General features: G+C 31.6%; 2 protein-coding genes across 2 annotated transcripts in view; one reads left to right on the plus strand and one right to left on the minus strand.

The window, feature by feature from the left end:
* The window catches only part of HELRODRAFT_85047 (hypothetical protein), a gene marked incomplete at both ends in the record, with an annotated part of 15983 nt that extends 3280 nt beyond the window's left edge, over positions 1-12703 (minus strand). Inside the window, 5 exons of the mRNA XM_009025649.1 lie at positions 556-619; positions 1818-1921; positions 10619-10707; positions 10893-10956; positions 12635-12703. Of these exons, the coding sequence (XP_009023897.1) occupies positions 556-619; positions 1818-1921; positions 10619-10707; positions 10893-10956; positions 12635-12703 (390 nt within the window). The remainder of the gene's footprint in view (positions 1-555; positions 620-1817; positions 1922-10618; positions 10708-10892; positions 10957-12634) is intronic.
* Positions 12704-16446: 3743 nt separating this feature from the next.
* On the plus strand, positions 16447-18654 carry HELRODRAFT_177512 (hypothetical protein; the record flags this gene model as incomplete). The annotated part of the gene is made up of 4 exons (XM_009025699.1): positions 16447-16507; positions 16772-16951; positions 17278-17367; positions 18560-18654. 4 exons carry the CDS (start codon positions 16447-16449, stop codon positions 18652-18654), a joined length of 426 nt encoding a protein of 141 aa, XP_009023947.1.
* Positions 18655-18877: the final 223 nt, after the last annotated feature.

Raw genomic sequence — 18877 nt, forward strand, 5'->3', positions numbered from 1 at the left:
GTTGCATTCTCTTTCGTTCATACCTTCAAATTAAATAATACTTATAAGAACAATCATTCAGTCAATCATTCAGTCAATCAATCAGTCAATCAATCAGTCAATCAATCAATCAATCAATTAATCAATCAATCAATCAATTAATCAGTCAATCAATCAGTCAGTCAATCAATCAATCAATCAATCAATCAATCAATCAATCAATCAATCAATCAATCAATCAATCAATCAATCAATCAATCAATCAATCAATCAATCAATCAATCAATCAATCAATCAATCAATCAATCAATCAATCAATCAATCAATCAATCAATCAATCAATCAATCAATCAATCAATCAATCAATCAATCAATCAATCAAATATTTGTTGACCAAAATATCACTTGTTTAAATATTAATAGAAATGTTTTTGATAGAATTAGTAATGAAATGAACTACAACAATAATGAATCAAACTGTGGTTAATGTAGAAAGGATGTTCAGTTGAATTAGCAATGCTCAAATTGGTGAAGTGATGATGAAAAAAAGAAACGGTTTATAAAAAATATCTGAACCCCGATATAATTGATATCTAGATCGTGATGAACCTTTGCTCCCTTTATCCAGTTCACAACGTATCTTCAACCATAAATAAATTATGTCAGAGGTTAATGAATAAATTCGTACTAGCATACAATTTAACTGGTTACACAACAAACAGACAGAAAACAATTTTATAATTGTTAATACTTTTAAAATGACAATCAAACAAGAAAATATGTCTAACTCAAAAAATTAAAAAATTGAATAAACAACAATTAATTTATAACACTTAAATTTTTCATCAAAGAAAACATTAAATAGTTTTTGAAATTGTAAAAGTGAAATTAGAATGTAATAAATTTGACATGCAAGATTTCTTAAGCGGATAAATTATTGAAATTAATAATCAGGCTGAAAATTTTTTAATTTTTATTTTCCCGTGTGTTTAGCAAACCCAAACACGTATTGGAATTATGAAATTTAAAAATTTCTTCACGCAGAGCCTTATTAACTACACAGCAAGCAATCATAATTTTGAAGCCCTTGATTTGTTTTAGATAAGTATTTTATTTCGCAAGATTCGTACAAAATATACTTTTGAATGCATAAAGATGATGATAATGTTGTTGCCGTTGCGCTTATGTTTGAGAACAGGACAGTGAACGGGAGAAAAAAAGAATATTAATCGTCCCTACCGAGGATTCACCAGCAGCCCGAATACTTATCAGAATAGTTATCGCAGTCTCTTTTATAGTCGGCACTAATTTTAGCTCGTGGTGTTTTACATCCATTATTGAGGATTGTTAGTTTTGCTCAGTAGAATTTTCAATCCGACAATGTTTAAATGCATAATGATGATGTTGAGTAGAATTATAAATAAATGCTCTTTAAGCCATTTTTATAAAATAACGTTTTTCATATCACAACTTAAATTTCCATTTTACGGTTAAAATTTTAAAAAATATGGCGCTCTGAACGTCGTAAAATTTTGCAGGTCGAGGCAATGCCTTTCTTTCACGAGTGGAATCAAATCTTCTAACAAAATATAAGTGATTCTACACCCTGCCGCGCGAACTTGACTTTGTAAATATAAAAAGGTTTTAGATACAATTCAATGTAAATTGGAAAAACAAAAACCATTCAAATTGGAGACGTCTCGCAAGGCAACTCGAGTGCATTTTTTGCGCTACCATAGACGCAATGAACATCACGATGTCATAATGTAAATATCAAACATGTATCTCACATAATGCCACGTTTTATTGTAACGGCTACATAAAATAAGTAAACGAACCTGACAGTGGATGAAATGTTGAAGTATGGATTGAGCTTTCTGTCATCGGCCAACCAACCAGGGAACACCCATGGAAGACCATACAACTTTATAGACGGGTTTCTCTTCGTGTTCAAGTTATTGTCATTATTAAAACATAACATAAATGGCAAAATAGAAGGCGCAAATTTCACGTTCCTACGGTCGTTTATGACTCTCCTGCTCGAAGCTGTTGAAAATTGTAAATGCATAAACATAACCGGGCGTTTACGTGATTGGGTAAGTCAAATGAGAATTTTGGCCGGCAAGTTAGCTTAGTCAATGGGAGTTCCATGTCTCGCGCTGCTGTTTCGCGACAGCCTGGTTCGAATACTGTTTGTCCGAAACTCAAAGACTATCATACGCGTTTGATGCGGGGCTTGCGCGTACACACGTATGTGTATGTGCATCGTGTGGTGTGTAGACAGTACAACCCTTGTGGCATGGGCGTAGCCAGAAACTTTTTTCGGGGGGTTTTGAAAAATTGAAAAAATTTGTTATTGAATTCCAATTTTATATAAACACACACATTTGTTAATTTAAATATATGTTTAAAATTTTCTCAACTACATCGACAACGAAACATTGCTAATTACTATTAAGTTTATCACATTTAAAAAGGATTGAGTTATAAATGGTTAATGCCGATGTTGCAAAAAATTAAATTAAAATTAATTTTTCGCTAATTGGCTTTAATATTATAGTAAAATCATTAGTTATTGATTGTTATTAATCAGTTAATAGTTGACGCAAATTGTTTGAAGATAACGGGAAGAGCTCCGGTGGGTCAGCCAAACTGGCGCAACGACATAAAAGGTCCAGAGTGGACTTATCATCAGACTCCGTCGCATCATCAACCTGAAGGTCCAATGTTTTTCGTTATTGAACGGGCAACTCAGGTCCCTGACCACGACTTCAGACGATTATCCATATTTAAAATCAAACTTTTTTCAAAATGAAGTTGGAGAATTAGAATTCATCAAAATCCAGCAAAACAGAATTCTAGTTAAAATAAAAAAAGTTGTGTAGAGGAAAAATGTTTTAAAAATGGATAACTTTATAAACGAAAAAGTTAAATTTTCTCCTCATAAGACACTTAATACCAGTGAAGGTGTCATTAAAACAACAATATTTAGATACAGTTCTGAACAAGAAATTACTTGACCAAGGTGTTATAGATGTTCATAATATAAAAATAACAAACAATAACCGGAAAATAACCTCAAACACGTTAAGGAGTTGAAGGTGTTTTTTCAATTACTAAAAGTTGAAAAATTTATCCCTCCACCGATGAGATGCACGAGGTGTCAAAGATATAGACACTATCATAAAATCTATTTAACCAAGGAGATGATATGTGCAAAATGTGGACAAGCAGGACACGGGCATACTTGGGAGTCACCATGCCAAAACTAACCAAAGTGTTTTCACTGCAAACAAAAACATGAAACATTCTCTAAAGAATGTGCTAAATTTTTGCTTGAAAAAATATCATTTAAGAGAAAATAAAATGCAACATTCCATACAATCAGGCAAAAGCACAAATCTCACAAATTCAAAATCCTCTATACTCTCAAATCGTAGAAAAAACAGTATGAAAGTAGACCAGGGCATCCAGTGTAATTTATTAAATATTCCATTAGGTAAAAATCAATATGTCCAGAAATCAGTCGGTAATCAATCCTTACTTTCAAATACAAAACAGGAAAAAAATAAAATAAACAGGAAAAAAATAAAATAGAACAAAATTCTTGCAAAACACCAAAACCTAAAAAAATAACAAAGAAATTAACAAATGAAAAACAGACATCTATCATTTTCCCAGCGATCGAAGCATGAACAATGACTCAGATTGTGTCAGTGAGATGAAAGATGACGAAGATTGAGAAATTCATAATAATATAAAATTAACAAACCCCAAAAACACTAACAAATGTAAAAATGACTTTGAATAAAATATTAACTAACAACAAAACCACAAATCAACCTTGCAGTAATAATTATGAAGTTTTTCCTTCTAATCACAGAGGAAAATGCTATTGACATTAAAATTCTTCAGTGGAACATAAGAGGGATGAAAAATAACCTTCCTGAACTACAGATATTAATTCAGAAGTATAACCCTCATATAATTGGTATGCAAGAGACAAAAACTATTGAAAACAAACAGATAAATTTTAAAAATTACACCATCTACCACAAAACAGCCACAACAACAAAGACTAATCCATCAGCTGGAACACCCATTTTAGCTCATCATAGAGTGACTCCATCTCATTTCCAAGTAATAACAGAACACCACTTCATAGCCACTAGAATAACAGTATGTAATGGATATATAAACCTAAATATGTTAATAAAATCCAAAGATATAGCCCAGATACTGCAGCAGATCCCCAAACCATTTCTTGTGTTGGGAAATTTTAATGGACACAATCAATTATGAGGATGTCTAAGTTCAAATGCACAAGGTAAAGAATTAGAAAAAAGTATAAGTGAAAATGATTTCTGTCTCATTAAACCAATAAACCCGAAAAATTTCCATGAGCGCATAAATACTTCCTTTATGATTGACCTAGTATTTAGATATAGAATGGGAGGCTGAAGAGGATCTCCATGGCAGTGATCACTTTCCAATAATATTAACAATTAGATATAAAGATCCTATAGTTAATGAAAAAGAGAGGTTAAATTATAACAAAACTGACTGACATGAATTCAAAAAAAGACAGAAGAATTGATGAATGGTTTTGAAATAATTGATAATAAATCAATGAACAAGTGGATGACAATAATAACCGCGACTATAAAACAAACTACCCCAGTAATGCAAAATAAAAAGGAAAAAACACATAATCCTTGGTTTAACAAAATATGCAAAAACGCAATAAAAAAAACAGAAAGCATTTAAAGCATTTAATGGCAACCCCCATTCAATTATATTTTATAAATTACAATAAGTTAAAAGCCGAGGATCGCAGAACAGTAAAAGATGAAAAGAAACATTGTTGAAATTCTTTTATTGAAGGTTTCAATTGTTATACTCCAATTAACACATTATGGGAAATGATGAAAAAAATAAAAAATAAAAATAATGATAGCAGAATTAGTCATATTATCTACAATAACAAATTCTTTAGTTCTGATAATGAAATTTCAAATATTTTAGCCTGCAACTTCCATCAAAATTCCGAAATTCAAGACAAAAATTTTGCAAATATTAAATCAAGAAAAGAAGAAAACGTTTTGAATTTTGATTCAGAAGAACAAGAATTGTATAATACACCAATCATGATGAGAGAAATGACGTTTGAAATAAATAATAGCAGTGATTCAACTCCTGGTCCTGATCAAATTTCCTACAAGATGATAAAAAGCCTTTCTCAAAAAGCGCTATCAATACTTCTTAGAGCTTACAATTGCATATGGATTAACACAAACATTCCAGATATTTGGCTTCAGGCAATAGCCCATAAATAAACCAAAAAAAGCCAAAACTTATCCAAAAAACTACGGACCAATTTCTTTGATTTGTTGTATCTGCAAGATCATGGAGAAAATAGTTAGTAATAGATTAAATTGGTTTCTTGAAAAAAATCAAATTTTGTCTAAATATCAATGTGGAGGTATCAAAGGGAAAATCTATGTTAGATCATTTGATATCACTTGAAACTTCCATAAGACCAATGTTCCCTCTAAGGAAGAACAAGCTGTGTGCAAAAATTAAATTCACTGAGCAAGTATTTCAACAGTTTGGAACAACTCTGGAACAAAGGCCTTCTCGTGGTGGAGCCGATTGGATATTCTGGTACTCTCCAGATGTTCAACAAACCGTTGCAACATACCCTCCCTGCCAGGGCAACAACAACAACAACAACAACAACAACAACAACAACAACAGTTTGAGCAAATTTGCGATAGTCGAAAAACTTTAACCGTACCAAAATGCTGCCAAATACATAAATATGTGAACACATAAATAAGGTTTATTTATATATTTATTAAAATAGACGTATAATTCAGTTAAAAATGTTAAAACTCAAAAAATATAAAAAATTACTTTAAATCAATTTTGTTCACTAGTTTCTCTTCTGCACTTGTTGGTTATCCAGAATTTATAAACTTCATCGATGTCCACTTGATGCCCACTCAATAAATAAAACTTTATTCGAATTAACATGTCCAGATGGTTTATTTCAAGTCTGTTCCGTGATTTAGTTTTAATAGCATTCATCAAACTAAAACCACGTTCAGCATCAGCACTTAAAGCTTGAAAAGTACCATATATATATCAATAAAAGTTTTCATAGTAGTAAACTTTTCTTCATAGAAGTTTTCATAGTAGTAAACTTTTCTTCCATTAGCACAAAATCAATCACATCATCGAATGCTTTCACATTTCCAAATTCAAGTTTCTCTTTTAAAAGAAATTTAAAATTGTTATATTCAGATAGAATTTCTGCAAATGAGATCTCTGGAAACAAATGTTTATATCTTTCAACTAATACATTTAATTCTCTTTTTCCAAATTTATAATCATTTTGATTTTTGACTGCTTGGGTATCAAACGCCATCCATTCATTTAATTCATCAGCTAGAAACCCTTCCTGCAAATGCTGACACAACCGTTCAATAAACCTCAAAATTGCACTCAAATCTGTATCTTCGTAGCCTGTAGTTGATAAAAGTGTTACAACTGCATCATTCCAAGAAGCTTTGTTTTTTTCTAAATATTTTGATTTTAATTTGAAAATCTTTGCCTTAGCAAATTGAACAGCTTCTATAGTTGATATACAACTTCTTTGAAATGTATTACATAAATCAGATAGCTCAGTTAACACATCCTTAAGTATAAATAAAACAACATAAACCTGGGGTTTTTGCAATTCTTTTAAGCAATATTTTGCTATCGGATCATTTTCTGTCTCCGTTTGATTTTTAAAATATTTGACTGCAACCGTGTAATTTTTGACAAGTGGTCTGAATGATAAAACATCTTCATTTAAAACTTCAGCAAGCACTTCAAGTTTGGCTTTTTTGATGCTGGATCTACTAAAAACTGTATAAACAGTTCTGAGTAAAGTTTCAATTTTTGGCATAAGTGTAACATTTTCCAGGCATCATCAATACCAAGATCTTCTCTATGCGCTACACAATGTTGTTCAGTAAGATGCGGAACCTCAGCACGAATCAACGCAACAACTCCATTCCTTTTGCCTAACATAACTGATGATATGCCTAACATAAATGATAAATGCAGCGAAATATGACTAACGATGTAGTGCTTAATTTAAAAAAAAATTGAAAATACGAGGTTTGGTAATATAAAATTGGAAAAAAAATTATGTAAACTTTTATTTTTACAATATCGAGTTAGTTGTTTGATTTACTGCGCGGAAGGAAAATTAGCTGCGCCAGCGTATTCAAACTACTGCGCGGGCGCGCAGCCGCGCAGGTTAGAGGGAACATTGCATAAGACAAGCTTTAATACAGAGCGAACAAGTGATAACTCTGTTCTTGGACATTGAAAAAGCCTATGACACAGCTTGGAAATATGGTAACCTAAAAAAAATACATGAATCCGGATTAAGATGACGTCTTCTCAAACCGGTCATTTAAAGTCAAAGTCAATAATGTCCTTTCAGAAACATTGCATCCAGAGTTGAGTATCCCTCAAGGCAGCATTTTGTCACCAGAGTTATTCTGTCTTAGCTTAGATAATATCACAAAAATAATTCCTAAAACACGATGATCTGTCTTTACATGGATGATGTCACAATCACTTTTAAAAATAAAGACATGATAAAATGCAGAATGAAATAAACAAAACTCTAAAATCCATTGAAAATTGGGCACTGGAAAATGGAATAAAATTTAAAAACAAAAAGAAAATGCCTAAAAGCACTCAATTTAATCAAAGTGCTATCCTAACATAAATGGGAAGCAAAACAAAAGCATTTGATAACAATTTTCCAAGCAATTATATGAGCAATATTGGTTTATGGTTCTCCAGTCTATGGCTCTACACAAAAATCCTACATGAAGATTCTACACCCAATAGTCAACGATACGTTAAGAAGGTGTCTAGGAGCATACAAAACATCACCATCCATAAGTCTCCATGTTTTGGCAGGAGAAATGCCATTGAATTTAAGACACCAAATATAGCCATAATTTACTATCTAAAAATTAAATCTCAGATAACAAAAAACCCGGCATACAAATACATAACAGCAAAAGCCAAAGTACCAAAATCAAAATGAATTCCAACATTTTCAATAAGACTAAATGAAGTCATCAAAGACATTAAAAATATAAAAGCCGTGGATGAATTAAAGTTTGAATTTCCTCCTTGGTTACTAAAGCATCCAGAAATTGATACGACAATAACAGGAATGGGCAAAGATGTGAAATTAGCAAAAACCTTAGTTAAAGAAAAAATTAATAACAATTTAAATTTTATTCAACTATATACGGATGGGTCAACAAGAAAAAATTCAACGTCTGCAGCAATGGTGGTCTACTGGCAAAGGATACGGATTCATGGTTTAATGATGCACCTACCAGGAATTACTTCAATATACACCGCAGAGATTCTTGCTACAGACATGGCTTGAGAATGTTCTTTCTGGAATTGCAGTTGATACAGGCAAAGTTGTCAAAAAAATTTTATTGCACATATCCAGGCTCTCCAAGGCAGATTTAGGAAGTAATTTGGTATATTGTCCATACGTAACATGCCACAGTGAGGTTTGTGTCAGTTTCTCAGTTTCTTGCAATTGTTTTAAAAGTGGAAATGTATATATAACCCATGACTTTTTCTAATATTACTAAGCAATCACAAAATCAGAATCGAGGGTAGTACAAAGAAGTTTGACTGCTTGTTGGGAAGTTTCGCTATTTCGATGATTCTTCAGTTCATTAAGAGTAGCTATGATCGCTGGATAAAACTCTTTAAATCTTATGACAGGTTCGAGTTTGTGAACTCACCTCGTATCACACATAGCAAGTAAACATTTTTTGTGGTTTGCTGGAAATGTCAAAACTTGGCATATTTTTTCTTTTAGTGCAGCAGTTCGTTGGGCAGAAAATTTAAAATAATTACCAACAGATTGAACACTGCCTATACAGTTTCGGATTTCTGACTGTGAGCAAGAATCAGCAATAGAAAGATTAAGAGATCGTGCACTGCAATGAACATATAAAGGATGATTACACTCTTTTCTAACATAAGCTTAAGCACTATGCAAATACCCACTTATTGAAGCAGCTCCATTATAACCTTGTTTAACCAAATGAGAAAATTCTAAACCATTATTTTTAATTTTATCAAGAGTTGTAGTAGCCAATCCACTGCCAGTGACATCAACAACTGGTACATATCCAAGGAACATTTCCTTGATAGTGTGGTTCTTAGAATCATCAGAATCAACATAACGCAGGCAAAGTTACATTTGCTCAAAATTTGCAATATCAGTAAATACCATCTGCTAAAATGGCAAAAAGTCGAGCTTTTCTAACTTCTTAAAATGTTTTAAACTACCAATAAATCAAGGAAAATTAAATTTCAATAGAATCGGATATAATATAATACAACTTTTAACGCTATTAGTCGTAGCAACAGGCAAAAAAGGAAGACAGGGAACTACAAACACGATCTAATGTAAAGATTTTCTGTTACCAAAGACAATATTTATTAATTATATCTAAAGTTCATCGAATATCGTGAACTTCATCATCGTTTTAATGTTCGTGGATCCGCGTATGCACGGATTGGTTGGACGGTTTCCAAGGATGCAACTCCTCCATACATCGCGGTCTTGTGCATCTTTCCTGCTCAACTTCATCTTTCTCATGTCATCTGCCACACACTCCTTCCAAGTTTTTCCTCCGTTTTCTTTACCCTTCTCCCCGTCAACTATCACATGTCTACATGCTGACACCCAGTCATCCTCCTCTCTCCGTCCCACGTGTCCAAACCATCTCAATCTACCCTGTCTCACTCTATCACACACCTTTACTATATTTAACCTTTGTCGGAGCTCTTCACTCGTTTTCATGTCCCTCAGTGTTATGCCACATATCCACCTATTCAACATTTTTTATGCCTTTTCCATACGCTGCATATCTCTCGCTTTTATAGCCCATGTCTCACTGCAAAAACAAAAAATTTATAGCGTTAAATTTTATAGAATATTTTTTAAGAAAATTTTTCAATTAAACATAAGTACACATTATTATATTTTCTTCATTTCTGGGGGTTTGAACCCCAAACCCTTCCCCCTGGCTACGCCCATGCCTTGTGGTACGAAGGTTTAATTATAAGTTTAGAATAACACGTAAGCAGCTCTGCGTTTAACGGGGCTGCACTATAAGATCCAAAAAATTATAATTTACGACATAAAAATTTAAAAAATTAAATTACTGTTCATATTTTTTATTATCATCACCATTATGCTATCATATCAAAATATTGCCGCATGGTCATAAGCATCCTTAACAGATGCTATGCTATATTAACCACGTTACAAAATCATCAACAAAAACAAAGAAATTTGAAAATCTAAATTTTTAGTTATATTTAGAAGCTTAAAGATTCAGGATATTTGCCTAACTAGAAGTCATAACTTGTCATTTTAGCACATCGGTCATTACTAACCACGGCCTTATCTTTTAAACTAGAAGCATCATGTTTTAACATTCAGACAAAATTATTGGCAACTTAGTTTTTGAAACAAAGAGACTGTAACAAAAAGAAGAAAGAAGGAGTGAAACAGATTTACTTTCTTTGCTTCTTTCATGATCCCCCACTGGTATCCTCTGTTGTAATCCTCGTCATCTTCTGCGTGCATGTGCGACGATTCTGAGCCATCTACCAACATTTGCGTAATCATTTGTACATAATTTAATTTCAGGGAGTAAAATTTTCATCATTAAAGAAATTAAAAAAACTAAAAAATGAACAAAAATCTTAAAACAGATATTTAATATATAAGCATTAAAATCGGTCAACAAACGTTGATATTTAATATTAAAAAATCCAACCACTTTAATAACCTGTGCTCTGCGAATCACCTCCTATTTCGACTTTCAAGATCTGCAATGAGGCGCCATAATATGGCTGCAAAGAACACATTTATCGTATGAAACATAATAAATAAGTTAGAACAATTCATCATATAAAACCAAATAAAAACATTTTCGGATGAAACCTAATGAAAATCATTTATTTGATGAAACCTAATTAAAAACATTCATAAGCTGAAATATAGTGAAAACCATTCATTGGATAAAACCTAAAAAAAATCATTAAATTTAATTCAATTCAATAAAGCTTTTACTTATCAAATCAATACATGAGAACAACAAATGCTATATACTAGGAGACCCGAATCTTGCGCTTGCAGAGCCATCTAGTAGAGAGTAACAGAAAAGTAATGATCCAAAATAAATCCAATCAAAAAAAATTGCAACAAAATATAAATTCAAGATAACAAAAAAAGTCAATTATTTATAGAAAATACACACTCTGCAACGTTTATGTCATCCCGTGCTGCTGAAGAAGCCACAAATCAATGGTGTTTATGCATAATTCTTCGTCTATCATACCGTATTCATGTCAAAAACACCGAGGTTAGAAAGAGAACACAACAGCCGCCAGTCAAGTTTCTTGTTAGACGGCGTCTTACCCTGTTTGGCCACAAGGCAGACCTGGATGTGCTCAATAGCGGCAGACCTATTGCTTATCAGCACTGGAACACATTCAGCCCGAAAACTTTCTCACGACCGTGCAAAATGATAACAACCAGTGGACACGGCAACCTACCGCGTGGAGCTCACCTATAATAATGATAATATTGACAAGGACAGAAAACAAAAAAATAATGCCATAACCCTCAAAAAATGTTGTCATTGATTAGTTGAATAATAGGTGCTTGCTCGTATGTTTAGTCACCGGTCTGCCCACCGGTTGTCGCCAAAATTTCAGTCAGCTTACAGACCAGGGTCATCCATAGAAACAGCTTTGCCAAAGGAGTTGTGACAGTATCAATTAGGAAGATAATGGTAGGGCGGTGTTATTGGTTTTACTCGACCTCAGTTTAGCGTTCGATAGAGTTGACATGATATGCTGTTAAAGAGATTGGCCGTTACTTTTGGTATTACTGGGATGGTTCTGGATTGGTTTGCTTCGTTTTTGATGGATCGAACGCAAAAACTCTCTCTGATGGATTGATGTCAGATGAAGTGGTGATAGTGACTGGCATCGCGCAGGGTTCAGTTTTAGAGCCATTTGATGTATGTTTCACATTTGCCTGGTTTGGTGAATAAACCTGGTTTTGGGTTCACATGTATGCTGATGATCTTCAGATTTGTTCTGTTGAATTAGCAAAAGATGCTAGGGTAATTTCAGAAAGAATGATTAGATGTATTAAGTACATAAATGATTGGTTGAATCTGAAGCATTTGAAGTTAAATACTGAAAAAACAGAGTTAAATTAGTATGGGTCAAGAAAAGTTATGGCTGAAATCGCTAGTACAACTTACGGTGTGCTTGGTAACCGGTTGCACGCAGTTAAAACGGTCAAATACCTAGGAGTACTGTACTGTTTGACTGTTACCACATGCAGTGAAACTTGGTACATACAGCTTGTTTTTTACAGCTGCGTAAATTATATCAGACCAAAAATTGCCTATTAGCTGATATTTTTACAAGTTTTGTGGTATCATTTGTGTTGTCGAGACGAGGTTAGATTACTGTAACTTCAATCTTTTTAAAAAATATCATTCAATTGAATTACCTTAAAAAGATAATCCAAAATTTCATTTCTCTGTTGCTCAGGGTAGTTCACTAGCAATTTTGAAGTGGCCTATGTATGATGTAAACAAAATAAATTTTAAATACACTGTTGTAGTTAGAATTAAAATATTGAATTTTTTTTTAAATGTTCAATTGCAAATAAAATAAAGATTTTAACAAATTGCGTCACAGGTCGACAAAAGCAATGATCTCAAGGAATCTTCAACTATAAAATTTCAGTAATGACTCGGATTTTTATGCAACATATTGCCGATATATAAAAATAATTTGTTTTTTGAATAAAAAAAAATCATATCTATATATAAAATTTTTCATGTAATTTTAATGAATTTTGTTTAGAATAAAGATATTCAATCGTCAAATAACTTGAGTCATTTGAGAGCATGTCTGATAATAAATCGTTTAAAATCTAACTAAAGTCTCAGCTCAAATCCGATTATACCGTATATTAAAAATAAAACCACTTTTCACTAAAATAATGTTTAAAAAAAATAATTAGTTTAGGCCATATGGTCTGGGCACAATAACTAAATCATCATTAAAACTAAAAAAAGCGATAAACCACACTTTTTTCAAATATGATGCAAAACAAAACAACAAAAAAAACGAACATTTCATATTGATATATCAAGCAAAATATTATATAAAGTTAAAAAAATTAATATTTAGTGGATGCCATCTTTAAAAATGAATATTGGCTTAAGAGGTCCTGGAAACAGATTAAAAATCAGTCGTTAACATCAGCCAGAAACTATATATAATTCAAAAAAAAATTAAATAACCATTTAAAAAATATGTATTGATTGATATAAGCACCTACTATGCACTTCGAAACAAAAGTATCAAAATTGATGTCATTTCTACATTAGCATTTTGCTCAAAAAAGGAATAATTTGTTAAAAACAGAAAATTTAAAATATCTTTTATTTTTGGCAACTTTTCTACGTCACGTGGAAATTATTGACACTGATAATACATTAGAAAATAGATTGATTAAAATTGATTTTTAATTGCAAAACAGATAAACTCAATTACACCAATCTCGTATGCCTGCCTAAAGGTACACTTGAAGTAAATTTGCCCGACTCAAACTCTGAAAAACTTTCCGGTTCCAACTCCCGACTCAGATTCCGACTACTATAAAGTTTTTCAAACTTTGCTTTGTAATTTAAAATAAATTTCTCTACCTTATAATAAAATAAGACACTTTTCAATCATTAAAAATCAAATGAGGAAAATCATTATAACTATATAGTATACTATTTAAAGTATAACTATTTTTTAATATTTATCTTTAAAAATATACTTTAAAATAATACTCTCTTGCATTATTAAGAATCACTTATTGTTTGCAGCTGTATAAAAAATATTGGCAATTACCCCCGGAAAAGAACTCCTCAAAAAATCCTCCTGAACAAAAACCCTTTGACAAAAATCCAACGGACAAAAAAACCATGAACAAAAACTGTGCGCTTTTTCTGTTGTGAGTTTTTCGAAATATTCTTTAGTGAGCGTTTTTGTTTGGGGGTTTATTGCAAACGGGGTTTGTCCGAGCTTTTTGTTTGGTCACCGTTTTCATTCATAATTAAAAACTTTTGCGACATTAACAATTGCTGTATTTTAAAAGAACTATTTGCCAAAAATTCATCGCTAGAAGATAAAAAATTAATTGGTTAGTATTATGTGATTGAGGTGTTTTCACTGACATCTCAAAAACTCTTCTGTATTTTTAACAAGTTTTTGTCTTAATACTTTTCTGACAATATATCTCTCGAATATTTGATAAGCGAAAAAGAAAAAATTAGACACTGGTCACACTTACGTCAAGGATAGAGCTATAGATCAAAAAATGTTATGGAAATGCAGCGAATTTCAACGTATCCATTGTCGAGCCCGATTACACTCAGACGATACTTAAATTTTAAAACGTGAGCAATAAATGAGCATAACCATGCTGCAAATGTTGCAAAAATCCAAGCAGCATGGGTTGTCAACGTGATCAAAGAAAAAGCAAAAACAAAGCAGAATGCCACTCATCGGTTAATTAAGGATGCATTTGTTGATTTATCACAACCAGTCGTTGGTCAACTGCCTTCAATTACCACGTTCAAAAAAGGAGTTCGCAACGCTAGACAGACGGTGAATCGTTCTCCACCAAATCCAACTTCACTGGAAGAACTCAATATTCCAGCCGATTATCAAATTACATACGCTGGCGATCAGTTTCTTTTGCCTATAGTAATGATGGTCCATATCGGTTTCTCATTTTTTCCACATAAAAAAAATCAATCTTTAACTCCTCTCCAGTTCGACAAATTGGTACGCTGATGAAACTTTCGAAATTGTGCAACTATTGTTCTATCAACTATACACAATTCATGGTATTGATGGTGACCGTGTTATCCCGGCGGTTTTTGCTCTATTACCATCAAAAACTGAACAAATTTATCGTGGTTTTCTTAATCAACTTATTTGCTCACAGCCCAATTTGGCCCCAGCTTCGATTATGACCGACTTTGAACTGCCAGCTATTAATGCTTTTGGTGAATCGTTCCCAGCTTCGAGACAAAAAGGCTGTTTTTTCCACTTCAGCCAGTGGATTTTGCGTAACATTTAAGCTAATATTTTTCAACAACGTTATAAAACAGACGCTGAATTTGCTCTAAAGATGTGGATGCTCGCGGCCCTTGCTTTTGTACCCCTAGCTGATACTGTTGAAAAGCTTGAAAAGCTATCAGGAGAATTTGAAGGGGTGGGTATTAGTCATAAATTACTTTGAGGACACATGGATGGGACTTCCAAATCGTCGTCAAAGAAGCCCTTCCAGTTTTCGATACGAACTATGTTATTGTAATGATGCTGCATTAATGGGCGCTCCCAAAACTAATAATTCTTGCAAAGGATGACATAGAGTCTTTGGCAAATTAATTGGAGTAAGTCACCCGACTCTTTGGATATTTATCAATGGCTTAAAAGATGAGCAACCACGAAATGAAGGAAACAATGGACAATATCTTTGTTTCAAATAATTAAAAGTTGTCTATAGAGTAATGTTTTAATTTCTGAAGCAATAAACTTAACAGAATTTGTTCATTTAATTAAAACAATAAAACAACAGCCTTATCATAGAGCACTTAGCAAAACTGAAAATCCATTACAAAGAATTTTCCCTGAGAAGAATTTTCTTGCGAATAATTTTCCCTGCGATGAATTTTTCCTGTGGAGAATTTTCCTGCGAAAAATTTTCTCACGAAGAATTTTCTGATTGGTAAAATGATTGAATATAAGATCTTTATCAATTTTTTCAACGCAGGCAATATTTTTAAAATTATCAACACTTTCCGATGTAAAATGGAAAGTATCTGACGACGAATCATTAAAAATTCTGACACAAAATCTTTGACTCCAATCAATTCTGCTGACAATTAGGTTAAGAGGCTATGACAAGATAAAATACATTTGAAAAAGTTTTAATGAATTCTCATTTTATTTAATGAATTATTATTTTAGTAAATAAATTATTATTTTTATATAAATTATTATTACAATATGACAAAAAATCATTTTATTTAACAAATTATTATTTTATTTAATAAATCATTATTTTTTTTAATAGGATGATAGATTGGATAAGAAATTACGAAGTAAAAAATGTTTGGATGGCTACTTATAATCAAAACCAAGAACTACTTTTTACTGGCCTGACAAAAAACTGTTTGTTACAGAGCACAACCAAAGAAAAGAAAAAACCGTAAAGTTACAAACGATATTAGGGATATTTTAACTCATATTATGGCCAAGAAAATATTTCATTATCTACCAACATATGCTGCTGTACAGTTCAACTTTCCAAGTGATTAGGATGCAGAAGAAATCCAGCGTTATCCTAAGTTAAGTGACATTGGTTTAGAAAACTTTCGTTCCCAATTTACAATGTTAAACAACAAAATTTTATCGCTTAAAAATGAATTAAATTAAATAATCAAATATCTACATATTTGGGAAAAAGTGCTAGAACTACTTTTTCTACTTACATTGCTAAACCAGCCTCACAAAACACAACACTGACGCAAATATGATTAGCAAAAAGTCCAAAATTAAAAACTCAAAATTGTAGGCTTTGGCTATTTTTTTAATAAACTTGTTAGCCCAAACCAGGCTACTCCTCTTCAGGAGACCCCACATGCTAGAACAGTTGACCTCATTAATAAGCCAAAAAATGAGCCTAAGCTGGACATAAAACCAAATACTCTTTTTGCAAATGTTGATCTGATTAAAAACTGCTTAGAGGGAGGAGGTTCTAAAACCACTAGAAAAATAATCAAAACAATTATAAATAAGCAAAAAGAATCTTTGAATTATCCTATCCTTATAAATAGAAACCAATTGATGATTTAAAATAAATAACAAATTATTTCAATGTTTTTTCACAAATTTGTCTTATAATGACTTTACTGATGGCAGATTTTTTCCACAGCAAAAAATCTACAATAATGCACAATAATCTTTTTAACCAACAAACTCTGAAGAAATTATTTTCCAATTCAAATGCACTAGATCATTATAATATAACCAATAAAATTATCAAGCATATTTAATATCCAATTTATCCACACTATATAGCCACACTATATAACAAATCTATGGACCAAGGTTTTTTCTTAGTGCCCTTAAAATATCAAAAGTCATTCCAATCCACAAATCTGGTTCAAAGTGAGTAATTTCCTATTGCATGTTTTTGTTTTCTGTCTCTCCACGATCGGACGATTTAAAAAAAAATTTTTTTTGTATATAAACTTCTTTTTCTTATAATTAAAATTTGCTGATTAAAATAATACCAAATTTATTATTGTTACCGAAAAAACGAATTTTGAAAGAATTATTTTTACTTTCAACTTGCGCCATGTTAAGAGTGGCGCTCAATGTTATATTCGCGCACAAGACGTGAAAAGAACGATTTAAAATCGAACACAACACAATTTTTTCTTCTTGTTTTTATACCAGCTGTAAAATAAGAAAATAATGATTATGAATAATTTATATTTATAATAAAATTTAATTATAAATGATTAATTAAATTTAATAAATATATTATAAAATTATAAAATAAATTTATATATATCTATAATTTATATATTAAAATTTAATAATCATAATCATATTACAATGGTTATATATATACATATATATATATATAGAACGTTAAATAAATGGTTATTTATCACATTTCTTCAAAAAAATTCGGTGTTGCTTATGAAACTTAGCAGTTATGAACATTTTATAAAAAAAACACAACCAATAAAATGCATTTTCGTGACCGCGTGGTGCGCGCCGAAAAAAACCCGTAAAAAAATTTCTCATACTCTAATTTCAAAAATATTTTTTATGGAATGTTAATAAATGGTTAATTATCACATTTCTTCAAAAAAGTCGGTGTTGCTCATGTTTTACTAATTTAAAAAAAAAATTTAAAATACACCAACCTCGTAGCGAAGAGTCTGCAACAAATGTGGCTCATAACAACAAAGAAAAAATATTTTTATAATAATACACATTTCTTTTATCGCTCATAACAACCAAAAATTATATAGATGGGCGCATTTTCGAAAATTAAACAAAAATAACGACGACGAAAACGCGAGTTTGCGATAACAATGTAAATTCACTTTCAGGAAAATTTGTTAAGGTTCAGCGCGCGCGCTTCCGCATTTTTTAATTTAACGTTATGCGACCTGCTAGTCCAAACCAAATTATATGAAAATGAAAAAATTATAAATTTTAAATAAGGTAGCATCCTCGCCTGTTAATGTTTACTATAATTTTAAAGAAACGACATAGTGTAAGTCCGACAATGATTATTTTATTTATATTTTATTTTAACAATATAAAAATAAAATAAATAAAGGAGTAACTCACACCGCCACCACTTATTGCTCCGATGCCTTCAAAAATATTACTAGCTTCACCGACGCTGACGTGAACCAAGGAAGCATTTATTAATTGCAGCAACACACACAACTGCCAAAAAATATTCAACAAAACTGGCTCGGACCTCATTTTAATTAATCATTCAGCTATTTACATTTCATTAGTTAGCTTAAGATTTAAAAGCCAGGTAAAACGAATAAAAGTGAATGATCGACATAAAGTGATTGGATTTGAATTTACAATTATAATTTTTCATAATATATTAATTATAATAAAAATTTTTGTTTTATTTAGT

Source organism: Helobdella robusta (assembly GCF_000326865.2).
Source record: "Helobdella robusta unplaced genomic scaffold HELROscaffold_43, whole genome shotgun sequence".
NCBI lineage: Eukaryota > Metazoa > Annelida > Clitellata > Rhynchobdellida > Glossiphoniidae > Helobdella > Helobdella robusta.